General features: G+C 23.9%; 4 protein-coding genes across 4 annotated transcripts; 1 reads left to right on the top strand and 3 right to left on the bottom strand.

Annotated features, from left to right (window-relative positions):
* Positions 1-227: 227 nt before the first annotated feature.
* LOC129615838 (formin-J) lies at positions 228-2,484 on the bottom strand. The gene is made up of 4 exons (XM_055531222.1): positions 2,195-2,484; positions 1,873-2,102; positions 1,734-1,803; positions 228-1,415 (listed from the first exon to the last, which is right to left on the bottom strand). Exons 1-4 carry the CDS (start codon positions 2,231-2,233, stop codon positions 405-407), a joined length of 1,350 nt encoding a protein of 449 aa, XP_055387197.1. The 5' UTR covers positions 2,234-2,484; the 3' UTR covers positions 228-404.
* Positions 2,485-7,458: 4,974 nt separating this feature from the next.
* LOC129615698 (actin-binding protein IPP) lies at positions 7,459-9,964 on the bottom strand. The gene is made up of 6 exons (XM_055531049.1): positions 9,533-9,964; positions 9,254-9,395; positions 9,005-9,196; positions 8,101-8,939; positions 7,915-8,008; positions 7,459-7,857 (listed from the first exon to the last, which is right to left on the bottom strand). Exons 1-6 carry the CDS (start codon positions 9,796-9,798, stop codon positions 7,672-7,674), a joined length of 1,719 nt encoding a protein of 572 aa, XP_055387024.1. The 5' UTR covers positions 9,799-9,964; the 3' UTR covers positions 7,459-7,671.
* Positions 9,965-11,173: 1,209 nt separating this feature from the next.
* LOC129616209 (39S ribosomal protein L13, mitochondrial) lies at positions 11,174-11,780 on the bottom strand. The gene has a single exon (XM_055531720.1). It carries the CDS (start codon positions 11,768-11,770, stop codon positions 11,234-11,236), a length of 537 nt encoding a protein of 178 aa, XP_055387695.1. The 5' UTR covers positions 11,771-11,780; the 3' UTR covers positions 11,174-11,233.
* A 6,317-nt stretch (positions 11,781-18,097) lies between these two features.
* Positions 18,098-24,656, top strand: LOC129616639 (uncharacterized). Its single transcript, XM_055532269.1, has 8 exons — positions 18,098-18,200; positions 18,435-18,661; positions 18,761-18,920; positions 18,986-19,022; positions 21,235-21,375; positions 21,471-21,578; positions 21,704-21,781; positions 24,625-24,656. The coding sequence occupies exons 2-8, from the start codon at positions 18,594-18,596 to the stop codon at positions 24,654-24,656; spliced, it is 624 nt and encodes a 207-aa protein (XP_055388244.1). The 5' UTR covers positions 18,098-18,200; positions 18,435-18,593.
* Positions 24,657-25,106: the final 450 nt, after the last annotated feature.

Here is a 25,106-nt window from a genome sequence, read left to right as displayed (position 1 = left end):
TTTGTAATTCCATCATGTTAATTAATATTTTAGACTATCTAAATAGAGAATTTTTTATAAATTTAAAATATTTGTAACTTTTTTTTGTTTTAATTATTTGGCTTTAATAATAATATTAATTTTTGTTATTTGAAAACAAAAAGAAAATATGAAATCTAAATAAAATTTTTAAAATATTATGAATGTTATTAGTATTTTTGAATGTTATTACTAATTATTATTTTTAATATGAAAAATGAATTATGTTTATGATTAAAAATTTATAAGAATTTTAATATTATTATTTGAATGTAAATTAAAAAAAATTATTTCTCGTTATAAGTGAATAGAATAAAAAAAAATATATAATAATCGCATAAAAATATCATATATAATAATAAACGTATAAAACGTTCATTTTTATGCTATATAAATTTAAACCAAATTAATGGTGTCTTAAAAGATTTCTCAGCATTATATATTAAATCCCAAAATATTGATTTTGTATAATTTCGTATATCATTTAATCTTTCAAATATCATTATTAAATTAGCATTTCCATTAATATCATCTTCATTACTATTATTATTTTTATTATTATTATTATCTTGATAATCTTGATAATTTATAAGTACATCATTAAATGTTGTTCCTTTTATTGTATTCATACCATATACCAATGAATATAATTTATCTTGTATTATATAATTTTCATAAAAATTAATTAAAGGACCATCATATTCATTATTCTGTTTTCTCAATTCTAACATTTTCTCATATTTATATTCATCTTCTAATTTTTTTAATTCATTTTCAATATTTAATCCATTATTATTTATAATATTAATATTACCAATCATAATATCAGATGAATGATTAACAACAGCCATATTATTATTTGTATTTTGTTTTCCAATATTATTGTCATTAATATTATGTTGTTCATTTGATCCAGTTGTACTATTAATAATATCATTAGATTTTTGTGTTGATTGTGATACAATATCATTTTCACAGCTTAATTTATTACGTATTTGATTGCGATTAATTTGTAATAAACCATTACCCGGTATATTGCTAACTAAAAAGAAAGCACCAGCCATTGTCATAACACTTGCAACATAACTAACTGCCATAACAGTAATATTATTTAATAAAAATTTTGCCAATGTAAATGATGGTAAAAAATGTAATAATTCTGTGTATGTTAACCAACCGCGACGTATACCTTCACGTTTTGCTAAAAATTTTTCAATAGTTTCCAATTTTTTTTGAAAATTTTCATTTGATATGTATATGTTCCAATCTATAGCACATAAAAATTCCATTTCAAGTTTTTTATAATGTTCCAAAGATGTATCACAATCTTGTAGAAAATCATCTAAATAAAATGTACTGTCCTCATCATCATCATAACAAAATTTAGAAGATACAACCTAAAAAAGAAAAACAAAAAATATATTAGAAAATTTTAATTCATATTATAGAAAAATAATTAATGTTGTTTTGATTTTTTTTTGTTTATATTTTATTTTCTAATCTGTTTAAAAGCTTTTCGAAGGTCAAGAACTAGTTATATATATTCTATTTCTTACGACAGTTTTGTCACAAATACGACAACATTTTTCATAGAATAGAAAATAAAAAAAATTCCATTGAGGTTAATCATTTTCTTTTTGTATAATATGTACATATGTAGTTGCACATAAGAAATTAAATTTTCTTACAAAACCAATAGTAAATTTTTAACATACCACAGAAACCAAGAACAAATCAGATGGTGTTATTCCATTCCTTACATATCCAGGATTAACTTCATTTAACCTTAAATACAAAATAGAAATTAATAAAATTTGAATATTTGCATGAAAGCATGTAGTTAAATTAACCAACCTATCTAAATATATGAGAGCCATTATTAAAGAGCATGGATTCGGTACACGTACATTTCCAGCAGAAAATTTTGTTAATCTTTGTAATGAGTTGCCTTTTTGTGGTTCAGAAAATAATTCTGATGCATATTCAGCGAGTGGACTAGTTAATTCTATATTTTCTTCTACACTTTCATCACCATAATAAAAGGATTTTTTTATTCTTTCCATAAATTCATCATATTGCATCATCTAAAATTGAATTTAATTGAATAATTTAGGAATTTTTTTTTTTATATAGGTAGTTCATTAATTTTTTGCTTTAAAAGCATTTTGTAACTTACTTTTTTTTTAATGACGCATTTCTTTTTACCGACTCGCATTTTCCAATGATTATGAGTGTATGAAATTTGCGCAAATTTTACTTTTCAATTTATTCGATAAAATCAAAATATTTATTTAAAAATTTGTAAAATGACAGCCAATATTTTTATTTTTATAAAAATTACTTTTATTTTAAAATAATACAATGTGAAAGTGAAATCCTGGCAAGTGGCAAAAACCACACGACATACACTCTACTCTATTCCACTCCACAAAAACTTAAAATAATATTAACATTAATTTGACATAAATGTAAATGTCAAATTTTTATTCAACGTTCAGACTAAGCCTGAAGCATTTTATATATAATATAGTATCTCTCATTCGTGACAATACTGACATAACTCAAAATTTACACATTTTATTTACATTAAGAAAATGTAATTTCAAAGTTTAGGTTTTTCTATTTTTAACATTATTTTATAATTTATTAGAAGCAACAATTTTCTAAATTCCGAATGTACAAATTCTCGATTAGAAATACTATTTAAATTTGTCTGAAAAAACTAAAGAAACTGCAAAGATCATTTACACATTTGTTTGAAATAGAAAACGCCAGTATGTTTTGACTACTAATGAGTAGTTTGAACACATATATGGAACGCAAATATTATTGCTCGGCTGTATGACATTCGCAACAAAAACTAAATAGTTTTAATAAATTTTACCTTAAATTATAATTTTTTTTTTATTTATAAGGAATTACAGTTAACAAATTATTTCTCATAATTAATTCAATTAAAATTTTTGGTTTCAATTAATTAATTTAACTTAAAAACTTCAAACTAAAATATTGCTCGTAAAATCTACTGCATACTATTATGACAATCAAATTTTGAAAACTATTAATTTCTGGCAAGTCTGTAATTATATTGTTTGTCAAGTGACATTTGTCATTCACAAAAACAAATTTTTAGTGGGATTTTTGAAATTTTGTTTTGTAAATAAAAATTTTTAGAAATTATTTTAAATTTTAAAAATAAACTTTGATCATGAATCAATGGAAAATTGATGATTCACTATTTTATCCTTTGGGTTTATTTAGTACATCATCTGAAGATAAAACAATTTTTGTAACATGGTCTTATGATTCTTTAATTACACAAATATTTAATAAAGTTGATGAAGGAGATATTTTAACTGATCAATTTCATATACCAATTTCTGATGAAATTAAATCAATTGCATTAACACAATATAATACATTAACATTATTACAAAATGGAGAAATTAAATATTTTACATCATTTAAAAGTATGAATAATATTAATTTTATTAAAAATGTTAAATATTTGTCCAGTTCTAACGATGGTTTTGTTTTAATAAGAATAGAAAAAAATGAAGAAAATAATTCATATTCTATATTCTTAGAGCATTATAAAGATTTTAAAAATCCAGAAAAATTAAAATATTTTAGAAGATTTGATATAACATTTGATGATGATGATGACAATTTGTTTAATAGTAATTGGGAGGATGAAAATTATGTAACAAAATGTATTGAAATAAATGAAAATAATAAAGAATTTTTTGAATTAATCTCAAAGAATTTAATTGAATCAGATTGTATTTATATATTTAGTATTAATGGAAATCTTTTTTGCCTATTAAATAATCCAGAAGATGATGAAGATTTTAAAATATCACTTATATTAACTGTTGCATCTGATATTTCTAATATTGTATATATAGAACGAAACGTAAGACACATATCTAGATAGTAATTAATATTCTAATATTTATTTTTTTTATTTTTCAGAATATTTTATTAATATTTTTATTTTGTGGAACAATAGAAGTTTTATTTGTTTCAAAACTATTTAAACTTTTAGATAGAAGACAATATTTTTGTGGTAAATATTATTTAATTAATTGTTTTTCATATTCTCGATTTTTTTGTGAAATAATTTATTGCAAAAATTACTTGCATTTCTTTTAGGATGTGAGGTAATAGCATCAACATATTCACAAAATTCATATTTTTATTCTGATGGAACTCGAATTTTTAAAGTTGATTTTTGTTATGATGAAGAAACAGAAATATTAGATATTGTAGAAGAAGATCAATTTATACCAGGAATTATTGCATTTACTTGGGTAAAAATATATTTATACAAAATTTTAACATTATTAATCATATACTCTCATTTTATGTAACTATTTTTATAATTTTAGGTAAATTCAATTAATAAACTAATTTGCTTAAGTGAAAATAATATATTTTATAGAGCAAAATTTTCAACAAAATCTAAAAGATTATCAATACCAAATTCAAATGATTTAATTGAATTAACACCAGAGAAATTCAAAAATATTGAAAAAAATAAACAATTAATAACATCATTACTAGAAGAACCAGAACATTTAAATAAATTAATTGAAGAAGAGATAAAAAAACAAACAATAATATCTATAGCAAATCGAAAAGATATATATTCTAAATTAATTGATTCAACAATAGAATTTTATACATTTTTACCATCAAATTTAAAAGGAAATATAATATATCCAATAGAAAAAATTGATTATGATATTAATTCATTTTTTGCCATATTAAAAATACGTATAAAACCAAATAGCATTTTTATATCAAATGATATTTGGAATATATTAATTAATTTTGATATTGATTTAATGAAATATCATATGAAAAATATTAAATTAACAAAAAATTTTATAAATGATGATATAATAATTATTTTACATTTAAAAAAAACAAATTTATTATTATTACCAAAAATTCAATTAGAATTAAATACAATTATTGAATGTGATAATGATTTAAATTATATATCAATACCAATTAATGTAAAAAATCATAATATTATAAAATTATTTCAAAATTCAATTAATATTATTGAATTTCGTATTAATAAAACATTTGAAGATAATATTAAAGAATTAATTAATCAAAATAAAATACATAATATAATAGAGGAAAATAAAAAATTTGAATTTATTAAAAAAACACCAAATTTATTAACATTATCTGAAATATATGAATGGTTTAATATAAATATAAATCGTAATAAAAGTGATGAAATTAATTTAATAACAAATACAATATTTAAAATATATTTATTTGGTATTGAAATAATAATTGAATATAATGATAAAGAAAATTTTATAAAAATTATAACAGAAAATCCAATTGTTTTATACTATTGTAAAATATTAATTGCAGAAAAATTATCATCCGATTATTATGAAATATTAAAAATAAATATAAAAGAAGAAATGAAATTATTAATGGTAAATAATTTAAAAAAATTAATATAATTAATTAAATTATAATTCTAATTAATATATTATAATTAAATTACAGAATTTGCAAGCAGAAATACAAAATGGTGAAGAGAAAAATTTGAATCAATTGAAAAAAATCTATTCAAATTTTCAAAGTAAAATTAATTTGTAAGTACATTAATAATTAAAATTAATTATTATCATTGAACCAAATTCAAATTATTGAAAAATATGTAAATTTATAACCTGTAAATAAAATAAATTTTAAAAATTTTTATAAATTTTGCCATCTAAAATTTTTTTTTTATTTATATATTTTCAAATATTTTATAGTATACAAGCTTTTTGTAATTTTATATATATTTTATTTTTAGTATTTTCTTTACATACAAAATACATTTTTATATAAATTTAATATTACAATCGTTTTATTGATTTTTTTTTTTTTAATCATGAATTTAATCATTAATATTCATGATTTCTTTTACATTTTGCACATTAGAAAAAAGAAATTATCAATTTGGATATACATAAATAATATGTACTATACGTTTGTATGAACATATGTTAATTAAAATTTCAGGATATAGTCCTCTATTACTTTCATATTTAGCAAGAAATGCATTTATATATCTACAATTATATGTACATCTTATCATTTTTTTGATAATTGATTTTATTGTATATGGGTGCTAAATCTACATACAACAATTTTAAATTTTCGTGATTCCAATTTTTTGTGATTTGTCCAAGTACAATCCACTAGAACAAATTTCAATACAAAAAAAAAAATATTAATATATATGTATATAATATTAACACCCTAATAGAAAAGGGTCTATGATTTTCAATCGTGTTTTCCAAACAAATTATGTAAATTTTTGAATTAATTAAAAATGGTTATAAGCTAGGGGATTTTTGAAAATTCAGTTCTAACTTAAATCTTAATATAAAGCATGTTTGATAAATCAAAACTATAAAGGAAGCACAATTAAAAATCGTAGGGGATGCTTAAAGTTTTAAAAGCATTTTTAATTTTTTTTTTGTTTCTAAATTATCAAAAATTCACCCTGTTTTGTTCGCTAATCATCCATGCATTTTTATTGAATATTCTTACAATTTCAAAATGATTCTATTTTTTTTTTTTTAGTATTTCTTAATTTGAATTTTTTAAATTTAAAAAAAAACAAATTATTTAAATAATAAATTATGAATATAAATTAAAAAAAAAAGGAAATGTTTTTCACAGTAAAATAGGTACATGTATAAATTTAAATAGCTGCACTTAAAAGAAAATTGAGTTTTAAAAATATTATTAAATTTTATTATTTTATATAAAAATTTTTGGTATTATTGATATTTTTTCTTTTGTTGGACTCTAAAATAAATATTTTGTTTTTAATATTCTTAAATATAAAATTGTAACAATATAAAATATTGCAATATCAAAAATTTTATTTAACATTTTATTTTTTTTGTTATTTTATATATTTTCTTACAATAAATAGATTATTATAAATTGTATTTTTATTTTTATTATCGTTTTGTTATTTATGAATGATAGACCTACAATCTACACAAATATATTATTTATAACTATGTGGAATTATTATTTTATATATATATATTATAAATATACCGAAAATTAAATACAAATATATTTTTTATATTAACATGTAATTTTTATATTATAGCATATAGTGGACAAAAAACACCAATTATAATTTTAGCATTTTATACAATTTTTTTTAGTTGGCTAATAGCGATCCAATTATTTAACAAATTTTAATTAAATTTTTTTTATTTATTAATTTATTTAATACATATATTATTTTTGGTATAAAAAAATAACCAACATTTCTGATAGAAAACATTTATATTACTATTTTTTTTTTCTTCAAATGTTAAATTATTTATTAAAAAATAAAATAGTAAATGTGATAACCAATTCTGAACAAAAAAAAAAAAAAAAAACCATTCCGACATCTATATTAAAATTATTTTATACTACAACTGCAGCAGCTTCAGAACGGCTCATTGGAAGTTCAGGACATGCTTTCCATGTATCAGTTAATGGATCATAACATTCAACTGAGCTTATGGTTACTTGAGCTCTATAAAAATTAATTTCATAGGGCTACAAAGAAAATGTTAAACAAAGTTAATTTGAAAAAATTCAATTTTAAAAAATTTAATAAAAAAAAAAAAAATTTACCTGATCACCACCTACAACATAAAGAAGACCATCAGCTGCTGCTACAGCTGGTATAGCACGACTAACAGACATTGGTGTAACCATAGTCCATTTATCATCATCGAAACTGTAACGTTCTACAGTACATAAAACATCCTGATGATTACTATTACCACCAACAACCTAAAAAAATTAACAATTTATAAATTATATAAAATTCATTAAATTTCTTTTTCTTACATATAAATATCTATCTAGAACAGCTACACCCATTTGACATCGAGCTGTTTGCATTGGTGAAAGTTTATTCCATTCTTTAGTCACAGGATTATAACTAAATTTAAATTAACATTATATATAATGATCTAAGTACATTATATATATATATATATATAGTATATTCCCAAATATTTTTAATATATTTACCTTATTAAATCAGGTAAATGTCTACTAGTAGTTGTACATCCTCCAACAACATAAATTAATCCTTCAAAACATACCACACCCATACTAAATCTTGGTTCTGGTAAAGAATCAACCATTGTCCAAGTATCTTTAATTGGATCATAACTTTCAATTGATCCACCAATATCATCACCAATCCAACCACCAACTGCATATAATTGTCCACCCATTGTACATAAACCAAATTCACATCGTGGAACAATCATTGGTGATATTGCTTGCCATGTATCATTTTGTGGATCATAAACTTCTCCATTAGCTAAAATTTGACTTCCTTTCTCACCACCAACAACATAAATTTTTCCATTTAAAGCTGCAACACCCGGTAATATTCTACCAATTTCCATTGCAGTTTCAGTCCATTCTCGTCTAAATATATCATATTTAGCAACAGTTTCATATATAAAACTGGAAGGATTCCAACCACTTGATGTTTCACGTTTTGATCCACCAATAATATAAACAAATTTTTTGGCTGATTTTCTAGGATTAACACGTAGTGGAACCAATTGACCACGACGTGATGCTATATCACGACATATTGATCTTAAAGCAATTTGTATTGAACTGTCACCACATTCTTTAATGGCTTGATCAATTATACGCATCGGTACTAATGCTAAACGAACTAATGCCAACATTTCAAATACATGACAACGTCTTTGAACTATATCATGTTTAATCCAACGTAATGCAGCTTGAAAAACTTGAGATTCACTATCTACTCGAAGATTTTCTGATGTTAAAAGTTGTGATAGAAGATTTTGTGGTGTATCCAAAAATTCATCTTCTTGTGTTATCTAAATAAAACAAAAAAAAATTTCTAGTAAAAATGATAAAAGAAATTATGAAAAAAAAATCTTACTGCAGGAAAATTAAGGCAAATAAAATTCATGGCTGCTTTTAATAAATTATGGCAATTGTGAGTTTCGGCAAAACGTAATATTCCTAGTGCATTTGTACAATGTAATTCTCGGCATAAAAATTCACAACATCCTTCAACCACTTCATGCAATTGTAACATATCAGCTGCAGCAAGTAACTCTTGTACATTAGACTACAAACACATTTAATAAAGTAAAAAATATACATGTAAAAAAACAAAGAAATTTACTTGATTAATATCAACTTTTCCTGTGTAAATGAAATCCAATAAATTATTTAATACTTCACTATCGATTGTAGGCAAAACTACAGCTTTTTGTTTACCTTCACATAATCCCAATTCTGGACGAAACATGGCTTCAAAATATTCACTAAAAATAAAGCAATACAAATGCAATGGGTTAATTGACCAATAATTGGATTAAGTATTTAATATGTGCATAATACAAATGTAATATACTATATACATATTTGTATAGATATATATGATGTGTTGGTATATATTTACCTTGCGGCACTCAATACAGCTCTATGAGCCGGAAATTTTTTCGTTTCAACGGAACCAATTAAAATAATATCACAAAAACGATTTGCTTGTCTCAATGAATTAAAATTTGATAGCAATTTTAATGAATACTGCAAATTGGCATAAGATGGAATTGGACTGGAATTATGTCGTTCTGCTGATGATGTTGTATTCTGTGTTACAGCTAAACATTTATTATTCTTATTACTATAATCATGATTTGTTGTGAACATTTTTAAAGGTGGCATTTCGTTAAATTTTCTTTTATTTTTATATTATTTTTAAATGAATTAAAAATATCAAAACCCTTTCTTCTTTTTTAATTTAAAAATAAATTTTGTAAAAAGCGTATTAAGATAACGTCATTTGTTTATTAATTAATTTTTACAATATCAATTAATTGGTTTCACTCAACACACCCCAATTGTGAATTATGACAAATTCCTATTAAATTCTATCAGCTGGTATAGTGTTGCCAAACTGCAAAATCTATATTTAGCTTTTTCGTTCATTATTTTAGCTGTACTTTGAAAAAATGAAATTTACTAAAAAATTTATTTTAATATTTTTAAGGCTCCATTATGTCCACTATAATCTTGCTTATCTCTTTTTTTTAGTAGTTCAGCATTTTTCAATAAAAATCGGAATACCTACCAACATTATATGGTTATGTTGAGCTTTTTTAGAAAAGATTGTTTCCACAAATCGATTCAAACTATATGATGTCATAGCTTACAATGGATGAGCTTTCTAAAAGAATTAACAAACACAACTTCCAAAAATGTACTGACGCTTCGGATTTCAAATATAAAATTGGATGTTTGTTTTTCAAATAAACTATAAAATCGTTATTTACCGTTGTACAGGGTTCTTAAGGCTTATAACCGTTTTACTCGAATTTATTTTATCTGAAGTTACAGCCAGTTGAGTGGTTCCAAGTAGGGTTCTTCTTTTTTCTCTTTATTTCAATTTTATTTTATTTAATATAATATAAATTTCAGCTCCAGTACTTTATATACAATTAATCCAGCACGTTTAGAACCTAATACGGATACAGCACTTTTACAATCTTTTATCAGCATTAAAAAAGCTTAAAATTAATGTAAATTGTAAAAATTATTTATAAATTTAGAATTAAATTAGTAGATAATTAAATATGTACGTGCATATTTTTTCGTATATAATGTGAATTTGTTAAACGAATTCGCTTTCGTAACAGAAGTTCTTTGAAGAAAATACTTTGAGACTTGTATTAAAAATATGATCATTAAAAATAAATAAATTTACAAAAATACATACTGAGTGCTATAGCCTTATTATTATTTCAATTACATTATTAAAAATTTTGTAAACAAAAAACACTTCCTAAAAATCGGAGAAAACAACTCAGGTGAGCTGAGCTAAAAACATATTTGTGAAACTTTCAAAAAATACCAGAACGCTAATACAACAAACCCACATGACAAAATTGAATGTATGGCGTAAATTAAATATTTATCCTTGTGTATCCAAATCAACATTACTTATTCCAATACAATCCGTAACAATTATCCTTTTCATAATTTTTACTAATGATACAATGTAATTTAAGTATATATATTGTATATTTTCCTTTTTAGATTAAAAAAAAAACTCTTGCTAAATTACAAAAACTAATTTTAAACTCGTATAAAAAAAAAATGATTATTTTATTACATAATCTTTTGGATAATCCATTAACTTGCCAAATTTTTCAACAATTTTTGGATCGATTTCATCTAAACGAGTTGGTACAACACGTTCTTGTCGTATTTCATTTGAAATATTTTCTTTAATATTATCCGGAATATCATCAAAGGCATATAAATGTAATCTTTGCATTGTGTGACGTCTCTGTAAATTACCTTTCATTGAATTATATACAGCTTTTTTCAATATCATTGTTGGATCTTTTTCATGTAATTGCCATGCTAATGTCCATGATGCACCACCTGGAAAACCAGTATGATGAAAATATACACGTTTAATCCATTCATCACCAGGTAAAGCTATTTCTTTGGTATTAATTGCAACAACATGATCACCACAATCATTCATTGGATGATATATTGGTTTATGTAATCCTCGAAGATATTTTTGTATAATTTTTGCAATATGGAATGGATTTTGCCAAGTACAATCTATAATATGCCATGTTCTTGAAAAAGTTGCCCATTGTTGAACACGTTGTGTTAGTGACATTTTTTTTTTTTTTTTTGTGAATCTTCTGTATATTATTTTATTCCAAAGGTATTTCTAAAAAAGAAAAATGAAATTTAAAAATTAAAACAATGCAAAATTAAATTGAACACATTTAAATGCATGTGTATTTGAGAATTTACAAAAATTCTTTTTTTTATTTTAGATTAAGATCTGTTTGAATTAGGGAAGCATATAATAATCCATTTAAAAGGAAAATATTCAGACTCAATCCTTTGTACTACAAAATATCTAAGGTGATTTTTTTTTTGTTCCAATTTCCTTTAATTTGAACAATACAGTTTAATTAAGACATTCTATCCTTATTTTCGAGAATATAATTTGCCGAAAAAGCCACTTAACCTAGACTTTTATATTTGATTTTATAATCATGAAAAATTTTTAATACTAAAATTCTAAAATAAGTTTGTTTTGTTTTTGAATTTAACCAAAAAAACTCACTTGTTTAAGATTAATATTTTGAAAGATTATTGATCTAAATTCTTTGTTTTGTTTTTAAGATGCAATAAACATTGTTCATTCCCATCTGATTGGTTCCAAAGTTTAAGCTCACATTATTTTTATTAATAAATAATGCATAACAAAAATATGTCAAAATTGTCATACAGAGTTCAAAACATAAAATAGAAATGTCATTAAAACATTATCATTTCGCCGAAATTAATAAAGGTTGAGCTAAAATTGACGTTAACGTTTACAAATAATAAAAAAATATTCAGATCTGACTACTTAAGCGTGTTCGCTTTTAAAATCGTTACTCTTTTATTTAAAATAAGTGAACTTTTAAAATTTCTGCTTTGAAACCCTTGAATTTGACCAGATAAAACATCTTAGCTAAAAAACGAAAACTTTTTTAATATTGAAAAGTTTTAAAATTGTTCCAAATGAAAAATTGTCATCTTTTCCACACCATATTAACAAAATACTTTCAAATTTAATGGCTTTAAAATTTATACCAGGATTTCATAAAAACCAACTAATTTTTAAATCACTATTTATTTTTAATCTACTTATTTCCAATTCACAACTGAAATGTGCTTGATTTTCTAAAACATATGAGAATTTCTTTTAAATTATAACTATAGCCATAAACATAACACATTTTAGTACGTAAACTGAAACTACGTAAACGTTAATACGAAAACGTTAAACTGAAACTACGTCATTTTGATTACAAACACATTTACCGTTTTACTACCTCATTCACAAAGAAAATAGCGTCCAGGTGTGTATTATTCATTGTTAGTCATACATACCATCAGTGGTAAAAATTAAAAAAATAATAAAAAAAAGATTATAAAAAATTTTGACATTCTACTTTAAAAAAATTAATTTAGTTGACATATTTTAGTAGTAACATATTGTATTGTATATTTGTGCGATATTGTGAATATTTTAATAGATTCGCAATATTTCTTATAGGATTAAAAAATATATACAATAAAAAAAAACTAAAAAAAATTCTGACATGCGAAATATTAAAATTTAGTAATAGTAAATATAAACGTAATTTTTGTATAGATCTTGACAGAAAAAAATATTAGGCATGGACATATTTTTTGTTTTTTGAAAGGGTTAGTGAATTTTATTAATGTCTTTCAATAAACTAACATTTCTAATTTTTCTTTTGTTTACAATTTTTTGCTCAACCGGTAAAATCAATTTTGCTACCAATGTCAGTTTCGTTATCTGAAATAGAAAACTGTACATAACGGAATTTTTTGAGAAATTCTCAACATTAGAACTGCAAAATTTGTGAAATTTCTTAATTTAATTTGTATAATAAATTTTAAAGTTATGTGGAGCGTTCTAACATGAAAAATTTAAATGTCGTACAACCTCTTTTTGGTAAACATAGGGTGACTACCAAAATGCAGATCTGACGTCAATTTGACTTATTTAGCAATTGAAATTTTATCGCTGAATAAATCGAATTGATGTCAAATCTGCATTTTGGTAGATGGCCATATTTTAACTAAAAATGAATAATCTATAACATTTTTTATTTAATAAGAATGTTTTGTATATAATTTTTACAACATCTTATATTTAGGAAGGAATGAAAAATACTTACGTACATATATATATATGTATGTATTATATGAAAGTATAAAATATGTTCTACTATCCCATAAAAAAGAAAATATAGATGTCCAGGCGTATACTAAGTGCTCTATGTTTGATATATAAAAATGTTGAAGCTTCTGTTATCTATCTTCAAGCTCTTTTCCCTTTCTACACTGTTTTGAAGTGAGAATCGAGAAATTTTGAACACAAATTTCTTTTTCTTTTCAGTTTGCTTGCTTTCCCTGCATACTAAATATTTGTAACCCGAAATAAGTTTATAAGAAATAAAACGAGAAAGCCATTTTGAAAGATGTGAACAATGATTGAAGATTGCAGAGGCGAACAAAATGAAAATGGCAAGCAACTATAAACGATTTGGTCGAAAGTGTATTGTTGAAAGCTGTGGATATAACTCAAGAGATAACAAATATTTATCACATTATGCCTTACTCATGGTTAGAATCACTAGGAGTCGATGAAAATAATCTAACACAAAAAAAGCACTATGTATGTGATAACCATTTTCGGAAAGAAGATTTTGTTTATGGGAGTTTAATATCGGCTGCAATTCCAAAAAAACAATTTGGGGTAAGCACATACATATGCTACATATATAAAATGGAATCAAAATTTTTTTTTTGTCTGTCGAAAATTTTAACACAAAATTTTTATTTTTACACTAAACCCTATACTTATGAAAGTATCACTTTTATGTTTTTATTTGTTCTATGGTAATATTAAGAATATAGCACCGAGATGTTGCTGTGTGTTTGGTTGCAAGAGTAATTGTTTTAAAGCTAATAATCAAGAAACAAGTATTAAAACTTTCCTTTTTCCTGAAAATGCTGATTTACGAATGAAATGGTCGAAAGCTTTGAAAAGAGATCGTTCCTGGTTACCCACAGATCACTCATCAGTATGCATTCATCATTTTCGACCAGTATATGTGATACAGAAACTAAAGATAAAAGATGGAAGTGTTAATTGTGAATTAAGTGTAGTCAAATTAAGAGAAAATACAATACCTTCAGTTTTTCATGGCCGATTACATCCATACGAAATTAAAAATATAAGAAAAGCGGAAGAAAAGCAAGAACCAAAAATGCTAATCAGGTAGAATTTCTAAAAAATTATTAAAATGTTAAAAAATTATCTTTTATAATAATATATGTATGTATGTATTTATTTTTTGTTTTATTAGAAAAACACAATCTTTGGAAAACCAAATAACAAGAAAACCAGTTACGGGACACCACAGTGGCAATACAAATAAGAAACACCATGTAAATGTGGTTGATATTGGAGAAACTAACGACAATATATCGGACTCATATTCTAGCAACAAATCTCAAACTTCTATTGAATCAAACTTGGAGCAGCCAATATGCACAACTCTTAAAATTGTAGACCTAGTTAAAGATATAGGAACGGAAAATAGGCAAACAAACAAAAAAGAAGGTATTATAAAAGATAATCAGACAATTTTTAAAATGTATCATGAAATAAAAATATTATTATGCAGAAATGATTGTTTCTGACATTTTAGAACCTGTTAAGTATTATAATGAAGAAATTAAAATGGAAATAGAAGAAGAACCTTATCAATTAACGGACAATTCACATAATTTTTTAAATGTTCTTCCGAAAAATAAAACAGGCGAATAATTGGAATTTTTTTATAATATTTCTATTTTTTATAATAGTATGAATTTATTTGCCGAAAATTCGGCATTTTTTGTATACCCGAATCCATAAATATTAAAAAAAAATAATTTCCAATTTATTTTAGATAACAGTTTGGAGAGCACTAAGGAATCAAAACCTGCTTATAACATTGTATTTATTCCAGTAAAAAATGTTTCAGGTAAAAGAAATAAATTCAGTTTAAAAATAAGTTTTACGTACAAACTAAAACTAATTGTATATTCTATATATATACTTATACCCGTAGGGGTTAATAAAATTTCTGATCAAAACCAAATTCTATGTGATATAGAAATTAAAGAACAATCGGAGTTCCATGAAATATCTGAAAATTAAATCTCAAATCCTAATCTAAATTCTGAAACGAAGAGCCATGATGGTGAAGACATTTTAAGTGAACAATCAGGGGATCATATTTACCCGAATTTTTGTTACAATTGTGAAAACTACATATGTACATTAAAGAACGTGATTTATATAAGAGAAAGTACGTTTATTATTATAAATACTCTAGAGCTTTAAACCAGATAACAAGTGCAGATAACAAGAGTAACACAAAAATTCCAAAATCCTTAATTTTATTAGATGATAAATCCTTTGAAAAGATTATAAAAAAGAATGAACAATTAAAACAACAAATAGAAGAATTACAAAAGGAAAATGAAAAATTAAAAAAATTAAAAAATTAATTTTATGAATAAGTAAACTTGGAAAAACTTAATTTGCCGTTTAATATAATTTTATTTTAAAATAAAAGTTTTAAAAAATATGATTTTATAAGTTTTTAATTAGTAAATAACATATTATGTATTTGTTCATATATGTGGCCAGTGCCTTATTTGAATTTATATGAAAAATTTTCTACTGCAGAGAAAAATTATAATAAACTTGCAGAAATTAAAGGATTACTTACAGATGATGTTCAACCGCACAAAAATACCATAATACAAAATTTACAAAAATAAATAAAATAATTATTCTGTTAGGTATAAACATTGATTTTCTTCAAGAAAAGAAACGCAATCTTCAAGAATGCATGAAGGAATAAGGTGCTGACTCTCATTAATAAAATATCGAAAAAGCACTAAAACAGATCCAATCCAAAAAATAAAAAAGTACTCGGAGAAGAATAGGCCGGATTCCGTAAGAACACAAATTGTAAGAACCACTGTAACACATTCAAAATTATTATAGAACAATCTAATAAGTAGAACACAGTCCTGTCTATTGCAGCCCCGTCAATTTGAAGCAAGCATTTGAAAAAGTTAAGCTACACTATAACATCACTAAGGCCATCTATGAGAATACAAAATTACACCGCAGCCAGTTAAGCACACCTATTAAAACATTGCGGAAGCTGCGAGAAACGGCCTCAAGATCAACAACAACAAAACTGAATGCTTAAACAATACCGAATATACATATTTAAAAAAATTAAGGTAATTTAATTGCAACAATAACTGTTACCGAAAATAAAAAACAAATTTTTTTTAAAAAATATAAAAATGAACAAACAGATACTTTTAAAATGTCAAATTGTACACACTAATAAAAGTAAAAAATATGTGCCTATTTTATAATTATCCCGTACACATTCACTTTTACTGTTGTGATTTAAAAAAAAATTTACACAATTAAATGGTTATGAACATGCTTAAAGTATATTTGAATATGTATGTACATTATACCATCGACTGTACACATTAACTAACATCTGCCTTTCTCATTCCCTAATTAAAGGACACGTGTCCCTTAAAATTAAATACATCTAATTTTATAATAATGAAATATACATATATTGTGTACCTACATGAATGTAAACGGTGAAGTTACATTGTAAGTACACATAGTTGACAGATGCGATTGTAATTCTGTTACGCATATACATATATACTTATTCGAGTATATATATTTTTTATGTATGTATGGACTTTTCATTGAAATTGAGGTAGGTAGAAATTTCAAATGTTTATACAAACTTAAAATAATCCAAATACGGAAATGTTGGAACAGTATTATTTCACTGTTTTCCTTAAATGCATTAAAAAAGGATATGTTGTCAATAAGTTACCAGTTCCATTCAGAGGACGCTTGATTTTATCCCTTATTTTTTTATTTCTTTTAAATAGAATATATTTATATTGGATATTATAATTCAATTTGCTTTGATTAGAATACCAAATTTCAATTCTTGTCTTTTATTACAAATTATTTTAAGAGAAGTTTAATATACATACATATGTACATTTGTTGACGCCGACGTGTTCTTGATTATTTATGTTGACGCCGACAAATTTGAGATATTTTAAATATTGCTATTTATTTTTCTATTAGTTTGGAAAATAAGAATTTGAAAATTTCGGATTTAGAGGAAAATCAGAACCAAAATGCAAAGACAAGAGGCGGGAACACAAAATGCAAAAAAGAGGCTACCCAAATAGCTTTAATCGCATTGAAACGGCAACACTATTTATATACTTTACAACTGTCAAAACATATACTTCAAGTATAGTTGTTTTTACTTAAGAATAAAGAGAAGTATTATACGCTATGCGTAAAAAACATATGTAGTAAATATTTGTTTACAAAATTTGTGCGAGAATAATTTTTCTTTTTTAAAAAGTGGAATATTTTTTTATAGGTTAGTTGAAATTAAAACAAATTTTTAATTAATTTTTAAGAGGAATTATAGAAATTAGTGAATAGAAAGAAAAAAAAATTGTTACTTTTGGCAAAACATTAGAAAATCTTATCGCCATTTTTTTTAATAAATAAAGCCCAGTGGTGCTGTTGCATATTTTCATTGTAAAAAATATGTATGAGCACCAAAATAATAAATCTTGGGGAACTAAATTTCTTTTTTTTTTTTTTGCAGATGCACCACCGCTAATAATTTCTGTTTTGTAGTAGTTACATTACATGTACTTTTATTGGAAAAATGCTTTATTCTTAGTTTACAACATTGTTTTAATGTTTCTTTATTCTTAGCATTTTTACATTGTTGAATACAAAATATTGTATGTTATTATAAAATATGGTGAAATGTCTTATATGCCCTACCAGACAATCAAGTAAATATTACGAACCTTTTTCATTTCATGTGTAAGTGAATTTCTCTTAATATTTTATGTTAATATATTTACAATGGAGTACATTCTTATAAATATATATATATATTTTTTTTATGCGTTACTAAAAAAGAATTCCAAAACCTGAGGAATTGAGATTGAAATGGCTTAGAGCAATTGGGAAACAAGAACATGAAATTTCTCGTAGCGATGTTATTTGCTGTGAACATTTTGATCCAACAGATATATTAGAAGCAGGAAGATATGGAACGCGACGTTTAAAAAAGGGTACTGTAGGTATTTATTATTTTTTCATCTATCAAAAATCTAGCAATAATTATTATGAATAAATTTTTAGATTCCAAAAAGAAAACTTGGAAAAAGAGGAAAAGAATGTAAGTATTATATATATATGTGCGTTTACAAACATTTGTATATAACATTGAAACAAGGCGATTCAAACAATACAATACGAAAAAAAATTACATGGGTACATAATGGGTTAGCTCTATTGAAAAACAAAATTCCAGTTTTATATTGTGACATTTGACTTTAAAAAGCTTTAGAGATACAAGGTGTTTACATAAATTCAATTCTAACGTGAATTTTTCGTTTACACAATTTTTATTGCTGAATACATGAAATTTGTATGTATACCAGATATACATCGAGTTGCTTATTTTAAACATTCATCAAGATTTTATTTGCAAATTATTCGTACTTTTACAGTGAAACAGAAATTTTATTGTCCCCTTCCATCTCTTCATAAAATATTACATCTGCAAGTATGAATTGATTTGCATTCAGAAAGATTTTTGGTTTAGTGTCTGTTAATTTATTAATATTAGAGAATGATAATTTAAGAAAATTAAAAGCTGAATTACTAGCAAGAAAAATGTAATCACGAAAACATTTTTATAAAATTAGGGTTAGAAAACGATTCATTCTAGAAAAAGAGAGCAATTACTTTCCCGCTAACATGGATTTTTTTTCTAAATTGTTAAATTTTTTTTGTAATTTTTCTCTTTGTTCTCTTATAGTCCTTGGTCTAGTAGTAGTTATGTATAATATGTACAGTAATATTAAATTGTTAACATTATCCCTCTCATCTACTATATATTATGCTTGTTTAATACAATGCTTTGTTGTGTGGATGCCATAAAGAACAAACACATACATAAAGTAAATAATAAAAGTAACATACACTCATACATGAGTATTTTCATTATACGTATATGGCGTATGTGATTATAGGTATATGGCGAAGAAATATACATATAATTATGCCGGCTTTCCTTTTTATCAATTTTTCAACTCAATTTTTTTTCTCGAATAATACACACGCTTGTATATTATACACAAATATATATACGCATATATATTTATATAAAATGTCTAATATCTAATACATATAAGGAAACAAAAATATTACAGAGAGTATGAAAAATGTATATTCACATATTTACTTATATATTTATATATATTCTGCTTGTACATAATAACTCCCAAAAAAAGAAAAAAACTAAAATAAAAATATTATTTGGAAAGGAAGAAGGATATTAAAAAAAAGGATATAAATGAATACAAAGTTAAAGGTTGAATGAAGGTCAAAGAGAATTTCTTATATATTTTTTATATTTTATGCTCTAAAGTACATAATTTTGTATAAATGTTTATACATATTATGTGTGAACGTTTTACAATGCGTTTTCTTACATATTTATTGTGCCTATGTAAATAATTTTTTTTAGTTTTCTTCCGTCAAAATACTCAAACCTTAAAGTTTTATTTTTTTGGCATGCTTTTATATTTTTGATGTCTTCTTGTAATAAAATAAAATTTACGTGTTCCTTTTCATGTACACAATCAAAAATGTATGCATATATGTACATAATATATGTACATATAATTTGATTTCAAAATATACTACAAGGGATGTACAAATTAATATTTGCATTATAGACATAACGGAATTAGATTGTTATCTTTATCACAAAATATCTCATTGTCGTGAATTTACGATCAAACTTCGAATTATGCACAAATTTTGTCGTAAAATTTTTTCAATTAAATGAATTCTGTTCGATACGACAAATTGTAATACTTTATTCTCATAATTGCTCTGAAACTGATAATGGTGCTCGGTAATAAATTATAAGAATATAAGACAATGATTATTCTAGTGATATAAGACAGGGGTTATTCTAGTAATAATGATATGTGTCGTAAGAAAAATTTGATTTTGTTATTAACATAAATGAATTCACACAAATAATTCTTGTCTTTAATTAAATTTTAGAAACGATAAATATTGCTATCGTAACTCTCAGAATATAAGCCCCAATCATTTATTTTTTAAAAATTCAACATAATCTTTGATTATACATTTTACTCACTACATGCTCATTTGCGGGATAAGGTTACTGTTAAAACTCAAAAGAACAATATTAATTATTTATTTCATTATTTCTCTAGATGTAAAAACATTAATTAAGAATTCTTTGTCTTATTATCGCCAATTCGAATTACCGCTTAAATTAGGCATAGAAGAAAGCTCTTATCAACTAAATGAAACTAATTATGACAATATTTTTAATACATATATAGCAGACGCGGCAAGACCATTAAATGAAAGTTCTACACGTGATGAATATTTGAATTTGCCAATCAAAAAAGAATTAGAAGATGAACTTAGTGACGGTACATCAAATAATTGCTCAGAAACATTTTCACAAAAATATGTTGAAGGTAAAAAAATTTCCATAAAAGATTGAATTAAAAATGCAGAAAATCTTTTATTTTTTTCTTGATGCGGCAACACCTTTTAATAAAAAATTCGATAGATGATGGATATTTAGATTTGCCAATCAAAGCAGAACCAAAAGACGATCCTTACCCTTTTACTACTGATAATATTAACAATTTTAGTGTTCCTTTAAAATCTATTAACGGTAAAATATTATTGAAAAATTTTTAAACTTAATCAAATATTGGGAATTTTTTTTTTCCGGAATGCGACAACACTTTTATAATAAAAATTCAAATGATGGATTTTTCAAATTACCAACTAAAATAGAAGTAGAAGAATGTCCATATCAACTAACTGAAACTAATATAAATATTTGTGTCAGAGTTCCGTCAAAAAATACAAATAGTAAGTATATATAATTTAATAGAAGATTAAAAGTTCTACAATATTATTATTTTAGAAAAAAAAAATCCTAAGAAAAAAAATAAAACTCAAATTTCGGACGATACTGTGAAAAAATCTAAGAATATTGTTGCGGCTAATAATGGTACAATTAAACCGGTTTCAACTATTCCGCCGTTACATTATTTTGCTAGTAGCCGTAAGTATATACACATATTATTAATACGTTTTCTAACTTTAAAACATTCCATGACATCCAAAGTGCAGTAAATAAAGTTTTACTTCAAGTATCAATACCGTAGTAAAACAACTGCATTGTAAAAAATATGTAAATTAGTTTAAACATTTTGGATTACTATATCGGCAGTTGAAAACAAATGAATGAATGTCAAAAGAACGAATTTTTCTAACAAATATTATCATGCTATACACTGTTTGCTTTCTCACTGCGTAGCAATTTCAATCTTGTTAGATTGTATAAATTTTTTATTCCACGATATGAATCACAGATACAATGCAATACTACAATACTGCATTTTGGATGTCCGGGATTTACAGTCCGATTAAAAAGAGATTACCACAAGATATTATTTAAAAAAAAAAATTCATAGTTAAATAAAATTCAAATTTCAGACGATACTGTAAAAAAATCTAAGAATAATGTTTCCGATAATAATGATATGATTAAACCGGTTCCAGGAATTCCACCGTTAAATTTTTTTGTTAGAAGCCGTAAGTATATAATGTAAATGTAAATAAATCAATGATACGTTTTCATACATTAAATTATTTTACAGATACTGATGTTAATTACTAATTTTCGAAACAATTTGAGAATTTTGCCGAAAAATTTAAGAATTCAAAAGATGTTATAAAAACTAAATATTAATTTTTTAAATTTGCAAATAAGGATTTCAAAATTGAAACAAACAACAATGATATCAAATGTACAAAAAGGAAAAATAAATAAAAAATAATTAAATTTCCGAAAATTTCTAAAATCTAAAATCTATTAAAGTTATTTGTAACAAACATTTTCATTTATTTTTTTCCCATTTTTTTTCGTACTCTCTCGACAAATTTTCGTTTAGAACGTTTTTTGTGTGAAATTTAATTTTCAATTAACAAAACAGGTAAATTTTTAGGCAAAGTTTATAAATCAAGTAAAATTGGGCGATTTAATTTGCATCGATCGAAATTTGAATGAATAATTGATTTCTAAACGCGCACTTCGATTCAACTAGTTCTCACTAAACGGGCACCGCTAGTTCAACAAGTTGGACTGCCAGAATGAAGCAAAATTACCGCAGCCGAGAATTCAACCGTCGAACCGGTAAAATATTCTAAAACTCTATCTATATTGACATATATTTCCATGTGTGTATGTGACATTATATGCAAAATATTGAACAGTTGAATTTGCCGTACCGCTATCGTTCTTTGTTAATTACGAAAATCATTTGCTGTTTTTGTTATCCGCTTTGGTTCTGTTTTGTACTTCTAGTGTCAACTTCCCTATATAGTTCTAATATTAGTTAAATTGACTTAAATACCGCATGCACAAATATGAAAATATTTGCACAAGTCCATGTGTATGAAAGTTATAAGTATATTTATTAAATATTCAATATGTATGTATGTATGTATTGATAATTATTATTTATTGAAATTAAATTTTAAATTTATTATTTTCAATATTTTTTATTTTAAATAATTCGGTAATTGTTTTTTTCTTGTTTTTAATTTTATTTTGTACTCAAATTAAAGATTTTCATGACATTACAAATGCGCAAGTTAATAAAAATTTTTAATTAAAAAAAATTAATAATTTTTCAAAAATAAATGACATTTTATGAAAATTCGTAGAATACAAAATCACAAATTTTCCAAAAATTCAAAATTTTCTACCGACGACGAAATCTTTTCGAAAAAAAAAAAAAAAATTGTTAAAAACTTGTATCTTGTGAAACGCAAAATTAACTTATAACGAATTTTTGTTGCCAACGGATTTATTGAAATGCGCAACAAAGAGTAAAAGAAAAAAAAAATTGAGAAAAGCAACAAAAACAAAATATTCAACCAAAAAAAAAAAAAGTAGAAATATAAAATGTACACACACATTTATTTCTATATACACACATATGTACGCATATAACAAAAAAAAATTGGTATCTTGTGTTTAGAAAACATGAGAAAACATGTTGAAATGAAATTAACTCTATGTATACTTTTATGAATTACAAAGGTTGCTCTATAGTTTTCTATCTAATTATTATGTACATGCGTAGTATTTCAGTATATTGTATAATGAGTCACCTTTATAATGAGTCACATTAAAGAACTCACCACAAAACTCACTTACATACGAGCATAAAAAATTTTGACATTACAAAAATTTTGACAATAGCAACAATAAATTATTGTCAATTAAATGTATTCAGCAACAAAAATTACATTGCTGAACAATTCAAGAAATTGGCAGCAAAAATAAATTTATATACTTTAAATAATTTTACTTTAAAAAATAAATTTACTTTAATTTATTTATTAAATTATTTTTAAATATTTTCATGACATAACAACATTAGAAACTCATGCTCCCTAGAAAATGTTGACATTATAATTTTGCAAAGCTGTATAAGGTACTGTTTACATATACAATAAAATCTATAATTAAATCATAGACTAATTATTGTTTACATATTTGACCGATAAAATCAGATGGCGTTCAGACTTCATGTTCAAATTTTAATAATTTTGCTACGAAAATTGTAACTATGGCAAAATTCAGTTAATCGGTGCTTCAAACAATCAAAATTAATTGATTGTCATAATTTTTTTTTTAGTTGACCGAAAATCTGATGAGAAAAGAGAGTAATTTAAATTATTTTCTGTCAAAGACAAAGTCTTATATCAAGAAGGTCTTAAAATGCTTCCACTAGCTAAAGTAAGCCGGAACTACTTCTAATAAATAGGAATATGTCACTTTATATACTTAATATCAGAATTTTTGGAACATTTAATTTCAATTTCTCTAACAAACGGAATTGAACGAAAAATTTATGAAAAGACCTACATACATAATTTTAGGAAATCCATTAAAAATAAAAATTAACTCATATTTTTTTTTTTTTTCGAACTTCCCAATTTTATTTAAATGTACATATGTATATATATACTTATATATATGTATATAAAAAGGAAAGTATATATGGATATGGAAATCCATATGTACGTTGTGTGTATGCATAATATAATGGGATAGTGTGTGTGTGTATATCCTATAGATGCTATTATACAGGTACGTACTAATGTTTGAATAAAAGTA

This window comes from Condylostylus longicornis, unplaced genomic scaffold (assembly GCF_029603195.1).
Source record: "Condylostylus longicornis isolate FDR11 unplaced genomic scaffold, ASM2960319v2 ptg000005l, whole genome shotgun sequence".
Taxonomy (NCBI): Eukaryota; Metazoa; Arthropoda; class Insecta; order Diptera; family Dolichopodidae; genus Condylostylus; species Condylostylus longicornis.
The sequence above is the reverse complement of the archived record's forward strand: the minus strand, read 5'-3'. Positions and strand labels throughout refer to the sequence as shown.